Consider the following 19,209-nt stretch of genomic DNA (forward strand, 5'->3'; position numbering starts at 1 on the left):
GAAGACAACACGTGAAGGCTATATAAACAGGATAAACTGTACATAATAGGGAGAAGGCACTAGCATTAAGGAGAAGAGCGAAAAGGCTTCTTATACCAGATGAAGTTTCAGCTGGGGCTTAAAGGAAGCCAGGGAAGACTGAGGTGAGAAGGGGAAGCATTAGAGGCATGGGGAAATGACCAATACCGGGAGATGAGATATCTTTCTGATCATCTTCCTCACTAAACGTCTCTAACATCGAATAAATCATTTAAAATTTTCCTTCTTTAGCAGAGTAAATAAAACGTCTTCCTTTGTCAGTGCTCCTGAGTGGCAGTGATATCAGAGGAATGGCGCACGAGGCTGTCTCCTAGGGTCAGAGGGATTATTGATGACATGGGAATCGCACTAGGTAGTTCTTTCCAGTCACTAACGATTCCTCTATAGCTTTCCCAAAACTTCACCTCTGAGGACTTATGTCTTATTCCATAAGCAATAGGGAGCCACTGAAAGTTTTTGGAGTGGAAGGAATGCCAGAGTCAGGATGACCTTATCACTGGACCAATATGCAGGCAGTAGGATGAGGAGGCTGAGTTAGTTAAGTGGGTAAACCGTAGAAATAACAGCTGGGGAGGGGGATGCTCTTCCAGGAATAGGAAAATCCTTAGCTTCTGGTGTTGGGATTTACAGTTAAAGTGGCCCCAGGCGGGGAGGAGGGTGTGCTCGGGCTTGGGAGAGGAAGGGAGGGAGGAAACCTGGGGAGATCGAGAGGTGGGAGTGGAAGAGCCAACTTCGCCCGGGGCTGATTGGCTGCGAGACCCAGCCCTTTCCTACTAGTTTAAAAGAGTTGGAGAGGCCAGAGCTCGGGCTGCCTGTGCCCAGGAGGAAGAGTCGCGGACCCCAGTTTCTCCGACTCCCCCGCTCTCTTGTGACCTAACCCCAGCCTTCACTCTCTCAGTTGCTTTTGAGTTTGCCGCCGAGGAGGAGGTAGGAGGGGAGGTAAAAGGTGGACGCAGATCGCGGAGCTTAGAGTGCCATGCGCCGCGCTAGCCGAGATTACACCAAGTACCTGCGAGGTTCAGAAGAGATGGGCAGCGGCAGCTCCGGCGCCCCCCACGAGGGTCCCCTGCACCCCGCGCCACCCCCTGTCCCGCACCAGCCCCAGCCCGCCTCTCGTTCCATCCTGGTGGCCTTCATGGTCCTGGGGCTGGGCCAGGTCGTCTGCAGCGTCGCCTTGTTTCTCTACTTCAAAACCCAGGTGAGTGCCCGCCTGCACCCGTGCGCCCAGATGGCGCGTCCTGGTGCCTCTCGGACCCTCTGCCTCATTCCACCACCGCCCCTTTCCGGATTCCCCAAGAGCTCTAAGTGACCCCGAAAGGGGGGTTGTTAAATCTCCCTCCCCCTCCCCGCCCTCTTTTTTGTTCTTTTCCCTACTACCGAGTTGGAATTTAACTTCCTCTGAGCTCCACCTTTTTCCTAATCTAGGTAGCGTTGGACAGATTTACAGTAAGTTCAAAGCCAGCTGTTGGCCTCTGGCTTCTGCATGCTAGGAGCCTGAACGAGGAGGGTGCTCATCATTTTCCCATTATTTCTCGCCGTAGTAGCTGTGTCCTAGGGCTTAGACTCACCTGGTTTGAAATGTTTCTTTCTCCCCACCCCCTTCCACTTAATAGGAAGTTTTCCTACTCCTCTCCCCCTCCCCCCAAGATAACCGCAGGCTTTCCTTTTATTACCATCTTGGAAAAAAAAAAAAACCACCAACCCAAACCCACCTAGCAGAAGGGCGAGCCTTGCCTCATTTGGCCCTCTTGCTCCTGGCTGACCCGGGCTTAGTGGGGATGTGTGTGATTTCGGTATTGAATTTTCTTTTCTGACACTGTCATCATAGGGTTCCAGCCTGCGTACTCGAGAAACAGCTGCCTAGCTGTATCTCAGAGCGGAAGCTTCAGCGGTGCATGAAGCTCTAGCAGGCTCTAGAAGAATGAGTTTTATTTGGGGCTGGCGTCTTGTGAAGGTTGGATATGTGCAGAATAGAAAAAGAAAAGAGAACCAAAAACAGCACCCCATTATCCTTGTTCCCTTACCCAAAATTGATGTTCCTGGGCTTTCTCTTGAGCCTTTCCATGCAATGGTTTCACTGGACAATACAAATGGTTGCCCTCTGTGCCTTCCAGCCTGGAGGTGAACAGTGAAGGAGGAGAAGTTTGTCCTCCCCAGGGCACAATCAGCTTGCAAACCACAAAAATCTAGTAAATAATCTCCCTCTCTCCTCCTCCCCCAGCTGTGTGACCCAGGACAAATTACTTAACCTCTCTGTGCTTCAGTTTCCTCATCTGTAAAATGAAGGTTTTGGACCCCAGGACCTCTGAGATCACTTTCAGCTCTAAATCTGGAATTCTGTGATACAGACACTGCTTTATGGATCAGAACTGTAGGGAGATAGTAAAAAGGCATGGTTAAGGCTGTAACATTATGCTTTCTGGTGGTTTATGCTTTTAAGTCCTTGTTTTCTTGGAAATTGCAGTGCAGCTGGTTGGATTCATTTAAATCCCCTTGTCTGCTACTCTAAACTCTTTCTCAGAGGAAGTGGGGGGCTGACTGTGCATTTCTTTATGGGAAAAGAAAGAAAGTTGAAGTCCAGCTTCTTTGGCTTTCAGGCTCAAAGAAAGGTGATTACCAAGCTGGGGTTCACTAATTGGGGGAGCTCTGTGAGTTTAGTTGCTGGAGATGAGTGACAGGATGTGTGTATGTATGTATGTATGTGTATGTGTGTACATATGTACACATATGTGTGTCCACAAGTGTGAGAGGCTGAAAAGAGTCAGTAAATCTTGGTTTGTGGGATTTTTTGTTGAGTGTTCATTGAATAAGTCTGTCTGCAGAAATATTTTTGATTGTCTCTTAAAGGGAAAGTAGTTTCACTCATGACACTCAAAACAGCAATATTTAGAACATAATAAATATGTCACTTAATGTTTCCTGAAAAAAAAAAGTCTACTTTTAAAATAGTTTACTCAAAATGTAAGCAATTGATGCCTTGATCAAAATAATTTCACAGCCCAATTCATTCATTGGCAGACACAACTAACTAATGCATATATTATACTAGTTACCCATTCACTGGTGATTTTTTATGTTCTAATTCAGTTTAAATTTATTGAGTTCCTATGTTGTGTATCACTTACTATTACAAGGTCATGTGGGATGGGAGCTCAAAATGCATCATTTAACAAACATTTATTGAACTCTTAGCTATATAGTAAGTGCTGTTGGGGGATAGAAAGAAGAAAAACGCATGAACCTTGTTTTACAGCTACCATATGGCACAAATTCACTATGACAGTCTTGCTTTCATAGAAATAAAATGTATTTCTAAGGGATATCCTTTGTCAAAGAATGTGTTCTGATTTTTGGTTCAGTTAAATGGGTAATCCTCCAACTTCAAGGAGCTTACAATGAAAGATAGCCCCTACCTCAAAGACTCTAAAACAAAATTCAAACAAAATACAATAATATTCAGAAAATAGATGGAAAATACAAGCAAGATAATGTAGAACTTATAAACAAAAGTAAACCCCCTGAAGAATCCTGCATTGGTTCTACATCTAGCTAATTGAAGGTTTGTTGAGTTGAGATTCTAAAGTGGTTGTCACGTAGGGGAGGGGGAAGTTGAGGGAAGACAGGAGAGTAAGGAGGAACTCAGAGGACAGGTTAGAGTAGGCTTCTTTGTCAGGAGCAGAGTAAGAGTGGGTTGAGCAGTAACAGGAAATAAATATGCCAAGGTGGGAGGAAAAGAGCTGGTGGTATGCTGCTATCACTGATTTTTTTCCTAAGATAGTAAGTCAGATTAGAGATGGTTGGTTGTAGGAAACTTCCAGATGAATAAAACATTGTTTTACTGTGAGGAGTAATGTCAGTAGTATTTATGCACCCTTCAAAATTCAAAAGTATTGCTCGGAAAAGAATGATCCCCAAATCTTTTTCTATAGTATGCATGCTGCTGGTGAGTCAATGCAATTCAGCAAATGAAAGTTTGCAAAGTACCTACTATGTGCAAGAAAAACCATAGGCACTGTGAATATAAAGGTGAAAAACAATACAGTGTCTGCCCTCAGAAAGCTTACATTCTGTGTATGTGTGAGGAGGTGGTCTGAGTGGTATTATAAAGAACACATGGACAAGTGAATACAAGGTCATTTGAGGAGAAAGAGAATATTAGGGGATTAGGACAGGACTTTTGGAGGTGGCATATTGGTGTAGCATTGAAAGTAGATAAAATATAAACATAATATAAAATATATTAATTATATGTAATATATAAATATAAAATATATATAAAAATTCCAAGAGGAACAGAATAGAAGTAGGATATTCCAGCTTGTGCAAAAACATGGAAACTGGATACTTATAGGAAACTAGTATCTCAGTGTGGCTCAAATATACATATATATATATGTATTTATATTTAAAATTTGTTATTTTTCTCAATTCCATATACAAATTTTAATGTTCATCTTCCAAATTCTCTCTTTTTCTTCTACCCCCTCCTTGAGAAGGCAAAAAATTTGATATAGATTAAAAGTGTGAAGTTATGCAAAACATATTTCCATATTAACCATGTTGCAAAAGAAAACACAGACCAAAAACAAAACAAGAAAAATAAAGTAAAAAGAAAAAAGTATGCTTCTATCACTGTTCAGACTTCAGCTTGGCTCAGATATAAAGGGTGTGGGTAAAATAATGTTAAATATAACTAGAAATGTTGACTTCGGCCAAATTGTGGAGAATCTTAATGCCAGACCAGGTACTTTTTATTTTATTCTAGGGGCAATAGGGAGTCATTGAAAATTCTTGAGCAGGGAAATTACATGACCAGACTTGAACATTAGGAAGATTATTTGATCATTTCAGTGGAGGATGGATCCAGGAAAGAAGAGACTCCAAGAGGTGTGAATGGAGAGGAGACAGATTGGAGAGACAAGATTTAGTAACCAATTGGATATGGAAAGTAAGGGAAAGGGAAGAATTAAGGATGATTCTGAGGTTAACAACATGCGTGGCCAAGTAGTTGATGATTCCCTTAATAAAAACCTAACAGTATTAGTTTTTAAAGTCAGCCATCCAATTCCTGGAGGAAAGATTTCCTAAATGTTGTGAGGACTGGGTTCTCCATTGCACTTTCATGGAAGAATAAATATTCATCAAATACCATGAACAAGATGCCATGCTGCATCATAGTAACATTTTACAAAGGTCATCTCCTGGGGGAGGAAAAGCTAGAAGCAACTCATTTAAGTGAATATATTATGGAATATGTTTGCAAGTACTTTATGTATCTATGTAGAATTTCTATTTAAATATCAGTAAACATATGGCTAATATGAAACCTCTGATATTTTTGGAGGAGTTTTGAATAATATAAAATGCCAGAGTCGGAAAGAAACTTAATGATCTCCTTGTCTAGTCCCTTAATTTTATGTATCAGTTCAGGGAGCTGAAATCCCTTGGCCAACTTTACAAAAGTAATAAATGGCACGGTTAGACCTTAAATACTTCAATGCCAGTGAACAGAGTGCCAAACCTGGAGTCAGGAAGACTCATCTTCATGAGTTCAAATCCAGTCTCAGACATTTACCAGCTATAATGACCCTAGTTGAGTCACTTAAACCTCTGTTTGCCTCAGTTTCCTCAACTGTGAAGAAGTAATAGTACCTGTCTCCCCAGGTTGTTGTAAGGATCAAATAAAATTATATTTATAAAGCACTTAGCATTGTACTGACACATAGTAGGTATCATATAAATGCTAGTTAGTATTTCTACTACTATTGCTGCTTCTGCTACTATTAAATTCATGCTTCTTTTTGAATCTGCATTGGAATGTGGTACCAAGTAAAAGACCAAGGATATATTAATTTCCATTGAGTTTACTTGTTTTATGGCTTAACTATTTGGTATTTCCAAATCCATTTGAGCATGTCAGTAGCTAGTGTTAGTTAACACATTTATGATCATCAATTATACTAATTATATACAATTCTTTTGTTCTTATGTTTTATATTATAGTCATTCCTGTGTGTGCTATGTTCAGTTACTGAATTGTAAGTTGCATTTGGGTAGAGACCTTGTCTTATTTAATTTTTTTCTGTATAACAATGCACAATGCTCTATAATAAATGTTTGTGGTTGATAGAGCAATGAGGAAAAGGTATTGTTATTCTGGGTTTATTGTTATTCAGTCATATCCAACTTTTTGTGACCCCATTTGGAGTTTTCTTGGCAAAGATACAGTAGTGGTTCCCCATTTCCTTCTCCAGCTTATTTTACAGTTGAGGAACTGAGGCAAACAGGGTTAGGTGACTTGCACAGGGTCACGCAACTAGTAAGTGTCTGCAACCAATTTTTTTAATTCAATTTTTAATTGATTAATTTGTTTGTTTCCTTTTAGTTTACAGGATTCAATTCCACAATTCCTTGAATTTCACATTTTGTCCCCCTCCTTCCCCTCCCCCCCCCGTGGCGTCTTATAATCAAGTATAGGATCTGTAAATACTTTCACATTATACAATGGTCAGGTTATAAGGATGGATTATACCAGCTGGAATGAAAAATGGTAAAGAGGACATAAAATCAACTAAGAGAACGAAAAAGATCAGGTATTTTGCTTCCACCTGGATATAAATTTAGTTCTTTCTAGTTCTTTCTCTGGATGCACGTTTTTCTCTCCATCATGCGTCTTTTGGGATTGACTTATATCCCTGCATTGTTGAGAAGAGTCCAGTCTATCAAAGTTGGTCATCACACATATGTTGTGTCTGTAATTGTGTACAAATTTCTCCTGGTTCTACTCTTCTCACTCAGCATCAGTTCTTTTAAGCCTCTCCAGGTAAATATGAAGACAGCCTGCTCCCCGTTTCTTATAGCGCAATAATATTCCATAACATGCATATACCACAACTTGTTCAGCCATTCCCCAATTGATGGACACCCCTTTAATTTCCAATTCTTTGCCACAACAAAAAGAGCTGCTATAAACATTTTTGTACATATGGGTCTTTCTCCCATTTCTATGATCTCTTTGGGATATAACCCTAGGAGTGGTATTGCTGGATCAAAGGGTATGAAAGTATTTATAGCCCTTTGGGCATAGTTCCAGATTGCTTTCCAGAAAGGCTGGATCAGTTCACAACTCCACCAACAATGCATTAGTGTTCCAGTTTGCCCACATCCTCTCCAGAATTTGTCATTTTCCTGTTTTGTCATCTTAGCCAATCTAACTGGTGAGATGTGGTACCTCAGAGTTGTTTTGATTTGCATTTCTCTAATCAATAGTGAATTAGAGCATTTCTTCATGTGCTTATAGATAGCTTTAATTTCTTTCTCTGAAAACTGCCTGTTCATATCCTTTGACCATTTATCAATTGGGGAATGACTTGCAACCAATTTTGAATTGTTCTCAGAGGATGAGTCTTCCTGACTCCAGACCCACACCTAGATGCCCCGGTTAAGAATCACAGAATAGAGGGGTGGCCAGGTAGCACAGCGAGTAAGAGCACCGGCTGCAGCGTTGGGATGACCTGGAGATCGAATCCTGGGCTCAGACACTTAGCACCCACCCAGAAACACCTGGCCGTGTAACCTTGAGCAAGTTACTTAACCCCGATTGCTTTAAAAAAAAAAAAGAATCACAGAATAGAAGAATTTCAGAGTTGGAAAGGGCCCTGATGGCCATCTGGTTCAACCCAAACAGAAAGGAACCCCTTCTTTGACATATCCAACAAATCATTATGTGGTCTCTTCTTGAAGACTTCTAATAAGGAAGAACCCAATAGCTCATCAAGACCATATTGGTCAAGAAGGCTTCTCTGATTCAAGTCTAAGTTTGGGTCTTTGCAGTTTTCATTGAATTGGTACTGGTTCTGCCGGGGGCCGGGGGTGGGGGTGGGGGTGGCGAACAAAACAAGGTCACCATCACAATAGCTCTCTTAACCCTTGAAGAAAGTTCTCTTATCCCTTCTCAGTCTTATTTCCTCATAGCTACCCATACCTGGTTCTTTCATCTTCTCCTGATAAAACATGAACTCAGGGCCCTTTGCATCCTGGTCACCCTTGACTAAGACCTCTCAGGTTTCTCAGTCTTCCTGAACTGTGGCACCCAAAATGGAGCAAAATACTCTAGATGTGGTCTGATCAGAAGACAAAGGGGTCATTATTGGATGTGGATTCAGAGCATCTGGGTTCAAATCACAGTTCTGTTGCTCATTGCCCTGTAAAAAAGGTGAGTCAATTGATCTTTCTGGGACTCAGCTTCTTCATCTGTAAAATGAGAAGGTTGAACTAGATGACCTGAGAGGTCCCTTATAAAGAGGTCCCTATGACCTCTTTGAAGCCCTTCCTCTCCTAATGCAGTCCAAGTCACACAACTGACTCAGAGTTTATAGGGATATTCAAAGCAGAGCAGTTTAATGTCCTTTATAAATCGCCAACCTTAGTTTGGCAATTCATTTAAGTGAACTTGAGTTGTTATCTCCTTCTATTTTCATCATATGAACATGGTTTGAATATACATTTCTTGAGAGTAGGTATTGTTTCAAAAATTCTTTGTACCTCGAGGTACATAATGCTAGCATAATTTTAGGTACATAAACCTAGCATAATGCTGACACACAGTAGGTGCTTAATAAGGGGTCAGCTAGGTGGCACAATAGATAGAGCACTGGGCCTGGAGTCAGCAAAACTCATCTTCCTGAATTCAAATCTGCCCTCCAGCACTTATTAGCTGTGTGACCCTGGGCAAGTCACTTAACCGTGTTCATCTCAGTTTCCTCATCTATAAAATGAGCTGGAAAAGGAAATGGCAAACCACTCTGGCATTTTTGCCAAGGAAACTCCATGTAAAGTCAGAGATGACTGGAAAGCAACTGAAAAACAACAGCAAGGTAATAAATGATTGTTTATTGATTGATTGGCTTGAATAGTAAAAAATGAATTCGTTTTAATGTTTTTTTTTTGTTATTCCAATATCTAGAGGAAAGAAAGCAATGTATAGCCATCTTCTACCATCATTTAGAAGGAGAAATAAAGCTACAGTTACGTATTTATTGTTCATTCTTTAACATACAAAGGGATATAATTCTTTCCAAATGTTGCTTATAAGTGAATATGCTATTTCTAAACCTCTGTAGGTGTAATTGAATGCTTAAATGGAACTGAAATTTTTCCAAGCACACAAACTTTTACCTATTCAGTATTGTCCCTTGTATGCACAGATCACAGAACTGCTGTGAACTTACCTAGAGCTGTCTGATGCAGGGGTGTGGGGGCTGCTTGTTTGAACTCAGAAAATGTAGTGGTAGAAATGTCAAGCATCCTGCCTCACAACCCTATTGAGATGAATAAGAAAGCTTTGATGAAATATGAAAAGGTTAGTTCATTTTATAGGAAATAGGGAAACAGGTAATTGTCATTTAAACATCAGTTAAGAGATAATTAAGATACAAAGCCATTCAATACTGTGCCATATTTCAAACATGGCCAGATATAATTACTTTGTACTCACTAAACATTATTGAGGTTTTTCAAATAATTTACCTGAAATAGCAAATGATCTATTCCTCACACAGAAATTGTATGTTTGACAGAAATCTATTCATTGATTACTGAGTAATTAAACATAACAAGAAGCATAGACTTTTAAAAAAATTGCTTTTAGTTGATTATCAGTCTTGTAAATCATGTACATAGGGGCTTAGGTGCCAGAAATAAGTGCTGCTGGGTAGTTAAAGCCTTCCCTCAACTTAGACCCTTTTTTAGTGTAGTCACCCTGATTTAGAAAGATTGGAATATAAGTCCTCCCCCATACAAGCCTGTGCTCTGTCTTGGCCTTTATTTTCAGGAGGGTAAGAGCTGCATAGGTGACCTGTCAAGGCACTAGCGTAGGAAAGTTGTAGGTTGTGAATTTTTTCAAATAAAATTAAAGTCTATGTTCATGTCTAAATTAAAGTATTTTAATTCAATTCCAAAAACATTTATTAGGTGCCTATTCTGTAGAAAGCACTGAGCTTGGCGTAGAATATTTGAATTTTTTAAAAAATCACATGATCCCTGAACTCCAAGAGTTTACGGAAGGGGATATGATCTGCTCATTTACTTTGAGAATCTCATAAAATTCTGTGAACTCTGATGAGGTACTCCCTTCAGTAAGGAAGATGCTTACAAATCCAGGGTGGCTCTTGCTTGTGTCTTGCCATCAGTCTTACACCAGTGGCTCCCTGGATAAGCCAATGGATGAAAACCATATCATGCATATTTTAAAATATCTGTAAACAGAATGAATTAAATGTGTTTGTAAGAATTATTTTATGCATAAGAACACAGTATTTTTGTTGTCCAGTCATTTCTGACTCTTTGCAACCCCATTTGGTATTTTCTTGGCAAAGATACTGGAATGGTTTGCCATTTCTTTTTCCAGCTCATTTTACAGATGAGGAAACCAAGGCAAACAGGGTTAAATGACTTGCCCAGGGTCACACAACTAGAAAGTGTCTGAGGCCTGATTTGAACACAAGAAGAGAAGTCTTCCTGACTTCAGGCCCCAAATTCTATCTAACTGCCCATTAGAACATAGTATCTCTCTCTCTCTCTCTCTCTCTCTCTCTCTCTCTCTCTCTCTCTCTTTCTCTCTCTCTCTCTCTCTTTCTCTCTCTCTGTATATATATATATGTATATATATGTGTATATATATACATATCTATTCATATATCCATATCCCCATATCTGTATTATCTATGTCTATATCTGTACCTATATCTATTAGCTTATTTAGAAAACTTTTTTTTTCTTTTTCCCTCCCAAAAGATATGGATGCAGATATTTTCTTCTTTGGCACAGATTATAACCCATCCATGAATTTTTTCCTCTCGTGTGATTTTTGTCCATATTCATCTATAGATACTCTACAGAGGATCCATCTGTTATCTATTGTTCCAATCATATGCCTGGCTCATCTCCTTGTCCTAATCATACATTTCTTTAATAAGCACTATTGGAAATATACCAGAATTTACCTCTGCCCTCCATGTATCTTTTTATCATCCACTGAGTCATCCTCAACTTTGATTTTTATGATATTGCTGAATTGTAACATCATTTACATCTATCCAGCATCACCATGAGACTGTTTGTGTTTCTCCACTTGGGTCCTTTCATGGGTGTTTTTGCAGCATTGGTAACATTTTAAATAAGTATTGGCCCTAATATTAAGCTTCCATAAAAAAAGGAAGATGGCTAAATTGTCACATATATTAACTGGTACAAAATCCCTGTTTTGTAAGAATATTATGTACATGGTAGGCACTTAATAAATGCTTATTGACTAATATTGTAATCTGTTGGGGTCATTTGTTTCACTTGTAGCCATTAATAGATAGATTTCTGCTTTCATTTCCATTGATACACAAAATTACAAAACCATTGTAATGGCCACCAAATATAGGTCAAACACCCCCCTCCTTATCCTTCCAACTCCCAACTCCTCTAGGCTTATATGACATCTAAGTGTGACTTATAATCGATGTTGTTTGTTATTGTGTTTGTGGGCATATATGCATTTTTCCTTCAAAGAGATTTAATATTAGGAGTTCCAACTATATTTGGAGATAGTCCCTTTGAAAAGAAAAAAGAAAAGCCTATTCATTTACTTTGTGTTGGAAGGTCACGTTTCTATAATGGCATTACCTCTGGTGCCAAGTTTTACGTTGTCAGCAGGAATTAAATTTCAGTATCTGCCATGTTTGTGTGGTGGCACAGTTTCTGAAAATTATGTGTTACTAAGGTCTCTATCTCTGATACTTTCCATAGTGTCTGATGACAAATCAATCTTTTGAATTTGCTGTCTAGGATTTTTTTGTTGGGAGGAGGGGGAGGGACGTTATGAAGTTAGAAAAAAAGCATCGGACTAAAGAGATCTGAGTCATGATTAGGATCCAGATCTCCTAGCTTAGATCAATGCTGTCTTGGACGATTACTAGCTGACTGACCTTGGCCAAGATTCTTCATTTCTCTTTAGGCTAAGTGGTCCAGTGGATAGAGCTCTTGGTGTGGAGTCAGGAGAAAGACCTAAATTCACATCTGGTCTCTGACACTTTGATAGCTGTTTAACCCCAGGGCAGTCATTTAACTTCTGTTTATCTCAGTTTTTCCACCTATAGAATGGGGATAAAAATAGCACCTACCTCCCAGGATTGTTTTAAGGATCAAATGAGAGCATATTTGTAAAGTGCTTAGTACACTGTCTCCACATAGTAGGTGTTTAATAAATGTTCATCTTTTCTCCTCCCTCTCTCCTTCCTTCATTCCTTTGTTTGTTTGTTCTTTCCTTCCTTCATTCCATTTTTTAAAAAAATAAAATGAATGATTGGACTGTTATCACTAACTTCCTCAGGTCCCACATTCTCTGACTCTTAAGTCACACCTCATAAGTAAGCAGTTGTTATTTGTTAGTCAAAGAATTTCCTCTTAGACTATCCTTGTAGACCAAGATACATGGATATCTGATTCATGTCAGTTATTTTAAATGAAACATGAGAAATAAATATTGATCTTACACCGTTGCTTTCCATGTTCCTCTTTCTAGGCAGTTGATTTGTTACGAGTGGAGATAATTTTCATGTTTGCAAAGTTGAAAGAAGAAAATCCATATAAGTGGTTGAACTTGGTTGTATGCTTTCTAATTTTAGATTTCAGTTTTGCAAAAACTCCTCAAAATCTCCCAAGCCATTACTGTTGGAATTAGCAAGGTAACCTTTTCCCAGGGGGCCATTTCCAGTCATTCTGATCTATATTTTGCCACTGGACCTAGATGGCTCTGGAGGAGAAAGTTATTGCAGAACCCTCTTTCGCTTAAATCCAATTCACTTGCAAGTCATGGCATCACCTTCTTGATGTCCTGGTCCTCTTTCAGAATGAAGGGCAAACAACAACAGCCTTTTCCCAAGAACATAGGATCTTACATTTAAAGCTGGAAGGGGCTTTTGAGACCACTGAGTACATTTCCCTCAAGAAGTTAAGTGACTTACGCAGGGCCATCACAAGAGCTAGTGTCTGAGGGAGAATTTAAACTTCTGCTTTCCTGACTCCAATTCCAGTATTTTATCACCTGTACCACCCAGCTGTCTTTCCTCCCCACTTGAACAGTACTGTTTAAAGTTAGGAATAAAAGACAGAAATTTAAAAGAGTTTAATTCCTTGGAAGAAGAATGCTATTATCATCATCGTCATCGTCATCATCATCATCATCATCATCATCATCATCATCATCACAGTGAGTGATCGTCACTCTCTTCAGTTCTCTTCATGTCCATGATCATGCAATTTTCATTTTTTAATTTCTAGATAAAGATGTTAGGGATTTTCTCACTTTTCATAAAGGAATTTATTCTGGCAGCTACTGGTAGAATTCCTTGAATTTATTGCCTTAGGTTTTTGGCAAGTGAAGTAGAGTAGTTCTGAAAAGCAATTGTTTGTTACCTCCTTTACTAATCTGTTTAGCTTGGTGTTTTGTTTTTTAAGGCAAAGTGGTGTGAATTGAAAGGGTGTGGAGTTTGAGAAGCAGGGTTTAAATCTTGCTTCTGCCACTTTCCATTGGTAGGATCAGTTCCCCTTGATGGGTCTCTGTTTCCTCCTTTGTAAAATGGAGAGGGTTGTTTTGAAGCTGCCTGCTAAGTATAACTCCTTGATGCAGAATCAGAGATTGTAGGTTAAACACCGGATCTGCTTTTTGCTATGTGGGTAATCCTGATTGGTCAGTTAAACTCTCTGGGCCCTCAGTTTCCTCCTCTGTAAAAATGAGGTGTTGGACTCAGTGACTTCTAAGGTCCTTCTCTATATCTCCGATTCTAAATCCTAAAATATTTTTTGCCCTCAAGAGGTTTACAATCCTTTGAGAAGTTCTATTCCATTTAATGAAAGGAACATTTTCTAGGAATAGTTTAATTTCTACAATTCTTATTGATTTCTAAACTTTTATTGAGTCACTGAAATCTGAAAATAAAATTTAAAGACAATGACTATTTCCTGGCGTTCAGTAGGTGCTTAATAAATGTTTAATGATTGATTGAATATTATTCTGTAACCAGAATAAGTGGGCTTTCACTTATTTTCTTTAGGACTCAAACTTAAGTCCCATATTACTCTTGATTTTTTTTTTTTAGTTATAAAATGTTTGCTAAAAGCAACCCCCCCAAATCCAGAAATTGTTTACCCATTTCTTCAATTCTCACTATTTTTTTATCCCAAACTCTTACTATGTTTTATTGCAATAGACTGATAAAATTGCTTTTGAAAATTTTAGAGAAAATGTTGCTTTTTGGATTTTTTTTTTCAATTTGAATTTTCTGACATTTTTTGTTCTAAATAAAAAATATCACATCTTTAAAAAAGGAACTGATTCTTTTTGTATTCCTGTTAACTCTTGTGCAGTGATTTCTAATATTTCATTCTTTCCAATGGAAAAGGTGCTCCTTTCTGGGAAAGGTTGGTTAGATGTGGTGAGATTAAAGGATGTGAGCCTTTATTTAGCCTTTGATCATTTGTTTGAAGATGTAAATATACCAATTGCCTCCACCTTTAAAGGTAGTTGAGGACCTCTGCTTGAGAGAGTTGGGGAGAAAGTTGATTTGGGTATTTGTTGACTCATTTGCATCTCATTGAGAGTTGTTGACTGAGTCCTGGCTATAATGAATCCAATTTGCTCTAGATCAAAGGAAAGGAGCAGATGATCTGGAACACAAACAAATACACAGAACCTGGACCCCTTGGTTAGGGGTAAAGTCCTTATATTTGCACAAAAGCGCCTGGGGAATTGTTCCTCCTGAGAGTCGGCCTCTAAAAAGAGGCAATAGAATCTCTCAGCTGGGAAAGATAGTAGCAGATGGGGGAAGTAGTGGGGTGGTAAGAGTTCCTAGACCAAACCTCCTAGAAAGGTGAGAGGGGATTTCCTCCACAACACCAACTTCTTGAAACCAGCCTGTTGGACACAAGAGGGTCAAGGACATGGCTGTAGAGGTAGAGGACCAGAGAAAGACAGCCACCATGTGGAATAGCAGACCTTACTCTCAATTACTACTATGCATTATGTGGCCTCTGCAAGTCTAATTGGAAAGAGGTTGACTAACAATACCACAGGCAAAATTCCCTTTTGGGAGAAGACCCAAACCTTAGTGTAGCACTTACTGTAAATTTAGAGGACTATATAATTCCCTAGAGGAAAGCAGGGCTCAGGAGTTGATAAAGGATTATTTCTCTATTGGCCTTGAGAGAATTTCTTTCTTTTGGACATCTAAATCACAGACTTGTACTGTGAGTCTAGAAGATTTTCATATTGAAAAACACAGAACATAAATGGCCAATGGCGATTTGATACCTAACATAAATATAGTGATTGTTTAAGAGAGCACCTAACTGCTTATGATGGATTCAAATTAAATCTCTCTCAGATGAATAAATCCACATGTACTGAAAATACTGCCAAATGTAATTTCTGACTTAAAAGATTGTGGAGAATAGGTATAGGGAAAAGAGCGAATGTCTTTATTTTAAACAAATGGGGAAGAATGGAGTATATAAACTGTAGTCCATTTAACTTGACTTCAGTTTGGGCAAAATTAGAGAGCACATTATTAAAGAGTTGATTACTGAATATATAGAAAAGCTATGATTATAAAGAGGCAGAAGAACAAGAACAGGTCATGCCAAAGTAGCCCTTTTTATTTTAATTAATTAATTAATTAATTAAATTTAGAATGATATAAATTTAGTTTGTTTAGATTTAGGCAAAGTATTTGATAGCATCATGTCATTCACCTGGAAATGAAGAAAAATATGGCAGAAATGGAGTTGGCATTGTTTGAAAGACAGTTAAAACTTTAAAAGTAGTCGAATATTTCAATATCTACTGGAAAAGAAGTCTCCAGTGTTGTGCTGTAATGTAATGCCAAAAGAAAGGCAACTTCCCAGGTTCAGAATACCAGCATAGGTGCTCTCCATTTTATTCAGTGACCAACCAAGAACAGAGAAGATTAAAACATGACATCATTCAAAATACAGCATTTACTAAGTGTGATTAAATAATCTCCAAGTACTACCCCACCCCAGGACCTTCCAATCATTCAATCAATTACAAAGTCCCTGTTCTAAATACTTCTCCACCCCTAGGCTATACCTTAATTAAGTCCACCACAAATGGAGATTAGTTTCCAAACATAAGGTCAAAAGTTCCCCACCCCTGAATCACAATTGAATCTACCCCAGAGTTACATCAAGTTTAAACACAGCACTTAATACCCAAATGGAGGTCTTTTCTTCATCTTGACACGAGGCAAGTTCTCAGCAATCTTAGTTCCTGGGGAGACAAGGCTTAGCAAGGCCATAAAATACATTGCCAGTCCCTTCATGAATTTATCCTCTGTCTGTAGAACAGTCCTAGAACCCCTGAACACATTAGCAAAGCCCTCTCCCAGGATTTCTGTAAACATACAACAAGAAAATCCTTCTTCAGGGCTTCTGAACCAACAGAAAGGCTCCCAGACCCCTGCAACAACAGCACTGTCCTTCACCAGTGGACAGTATTCACTCTCTGTCTGCAGGACAGTCTCAGGGCTTCTTAGCGAACAGCCAGGTTCCAGGACTTCTTCAACAAAAGGACTGTCTTTCACCAGTGGACAAATCTGGCAGAACAACATCAAAACAGACAGACAAAGTACCAGCAAAACAGCCATGTCTCCTCAGTCCTTGGCAGCTCAGGGGGCAGGTCTCAAAAGTCCAGGGCAATTCAAAGCGGCCACCAGCAATTCTCTTAGTCTCTCTCTCCACGAGGTGCTGCTTCCAAAAAGATCTTCCGCCTCTCTCTAGTGTCTCTCCAAATCTACCTCACCAGCTCCTCCCAGTTCAGGACTTTCTTTTCACATCAACAAGCCCATCCCACAGGTGGGATTAAAAAACTCTGGGTTTTAACACAATCAATTTGAAAACCAAGCCAATACAGGGGAATCTTTAAATGCCATTACTATCACATGTGCCCTAGAGATTTGTGCTTGACTCAGTAGTATTTAATATTTTTATCAATGACTTAAATGCTTATGAAATTGTCAGATGACCCAAAGATAGAGGAAAGATAGTTAATATAGTGTGTGATAATAAGGTTTCCAAAAGATCTTGATATATTGAGTTGGCATATAAAAGGGATGAAGGTGAAGCCTTATATTTGGCTTTAAATTTGCTTTAAAAATTCAGGATGGGGAAGAAGAGGTTACAGTTCATGTGGGGGGAAAAATCTGGGAGTTTAATGAAATGCAATTGGAATATGAGTCAACAGTATGAAATAGCAGATAAAAAGTCATATTGTAATGTTCTTGGGTTGCATGAGTTGTTTAACTTCCTGGAATAAAGAGGTAATAGTCCTGTTTTACTGTGCTCTAGACAGGATTTACATACATACATACATACATGGAATATTATTTTCATTCTGGGCACTACAGTTTGGGAAGGACATTGGTGAGCAAGAGAGTTATCAGAGGAAGGTAACCTGGATGGTGAAAGGACTTGAGTTCACAGCCTATGAGAACTAGGGATGTTTGGCCTGGAGAGAACTAGGAGGCAAGAAATAGCTGTCTGAAGTATTTCAAAGAATTAGATCTTTCTTTCCTTCTCCTCCTCCTCCTCCTCCTCCTCCTTCTCTTCTTTCTTCTTTTCTTCTTCTTCTTCTTCTTCTTCTTCTTCTTCTTCTTCTTCTTCTTCTTTTTCTTTCTTTTTCTTCTTCTTCTTCTTCTTCTTCTTCTTCTTCTTCTTCTTCTTCTTCTTCTTCTTCTTCTTCTTCTTCTTCTTCTCCTTCTCCTTCTTCTCCTTCTCCTTCTCCTTCTCCTCCTCCTCCTCCTCCTTCTCCTCCTCCTTTTCATTCATCTTCTTCTTTTCATTTATCTTTTTCATTGTCTTCATCTTCTTTTTTGTCTTCACCATTTCTGTCTTCTGTTTCTCTCTGTCCTTGTCTCTCTCTAAATCCTTTGTGGATCATTTCTATTTTTATAAGGTGAAATAAAGACTGTGATCTCTATCACTAGATATCATTCAAGTGGATGAGATCACAGACCCAGTTGAATATTTGACTAAAAAAGAAACAAGCTATTCACTGTAAGGAACATTATTTGAGTGCTTTCTTGGGAGCTGAAGGACTTTTTTTTAAACCTTTCTCCGAGAAGACAGACACAATTAGATTCCCCTGTTTCTATGGTAGATCCCAGATCAGGTAAAAATAAAGAGATTCTAAGATTTGCAGGGGGTATATCTTGGATGGAGGGGGAAGGTGATGAGTCAGAGTGATTTATGGGTAGCCTCTAAGATTGAACTTGGTCTGTATAAATCCGGAGTCCGGGTTCTGGGCTATGGGTTTATATTAGTACAAAAAGTAAAGAAAAACTAGAATTCACCTTGCATGCTTCACCACTTCTGCCATGTGCATTTTGTTATCTGTAATCTTGAGCATCAAATGTGTCATGGCTCACTATGAGTTACCCGCATCCTACATAGACATGGTATTTCCCCACTGATTGCTGCTTTGGTTATTATTAGGAGGTTGCCTGAAGTTATGAGAGTAACTGATAAAAGGAAAAGGAAGTGGTCTTAAGTAGGTATTTATACCAGGCTGCTACAAACATGTAGGTTATACCAGCAGTTCCCACTTGTTACTTGGAAGCAGAGATCCTCTCCACCTCAACCATACTCTTTGCTAAGAAAAAGGCAAAAATTATCCAAACAAATATGGTTAGCTAAAGAGAAATAACAATAGCTAGCATTAACATCGTGCTTTAAGGTTTGCAAGCACTCCACAAATGTTATCTAATTTGCTCCTCGCAACAACCCTGGGAAGTAGGTGCTATTATTATCCCCATTTAACAAATGAGAAAATGGAGGCAGACAGAAATTAAGTGACTTGTCCAGGATCACAGAATTTGCATATCTGTCAGAGAACGGACTTGAGGTCAGGGCTTCCTGGCTCCAAGCCTAACATTCCATGAACTTTGCCATCTGGCTTGTTATAAGACTGGCACTATATATGCTTCCTTTCTCTGGTATATCCAGCACATCTTCAATTCAATTTACCAATCACACATCTACTAAACGTCCTCTATGGGCAAGGTACTGTGCTATGTGCTGGGACTACAAAATAGGAACTATCTGTCC

The 19,209-nt window shown here is 39.0% G+C and overlaps 1 protein-coding gene across 1 annotated transcript in view; it reads left to right on the forward strand.

Moving 5' to 3' along the window:
- Positions 1-775: 775 nt before the first annotated feature.
- TNFSF11 (TNF superfamily member 11) overlaps positions 776-19,209 on the forward strand; it is a 55,378-nt gene continuing 36,944 nt past the window's right edge. The window contains exon 1 of the mRNA XM_069068829.1: positions 776-1,237. Within this exon, the coding sequence (XP_068924930.1) occupies positions 1,016-1,237 (222 nt within the window). The 5' untranslated portion in view covers positions 776-1,015. The remainder of the gene's footprint in view (positions 1,238-19,209) is intronic.

This window comes from Petaurus breviceps, unplaced genomic scaffold (assembly GCF_028583685.1).
Source record: "Petaurus breviceps papuanus isolate PSGF00001 unplaced genomic scaffold, PetGlider_PUasm1.0 90769, whole genome shotgun sequence".
NCBI classification, from domain to species: domain Eukaryota; kingdom Metazoa; phylum Chordata; class Mammalia; order Diprotodontia; family Petauridae; genus Petaurus; species Petaurus breviceps.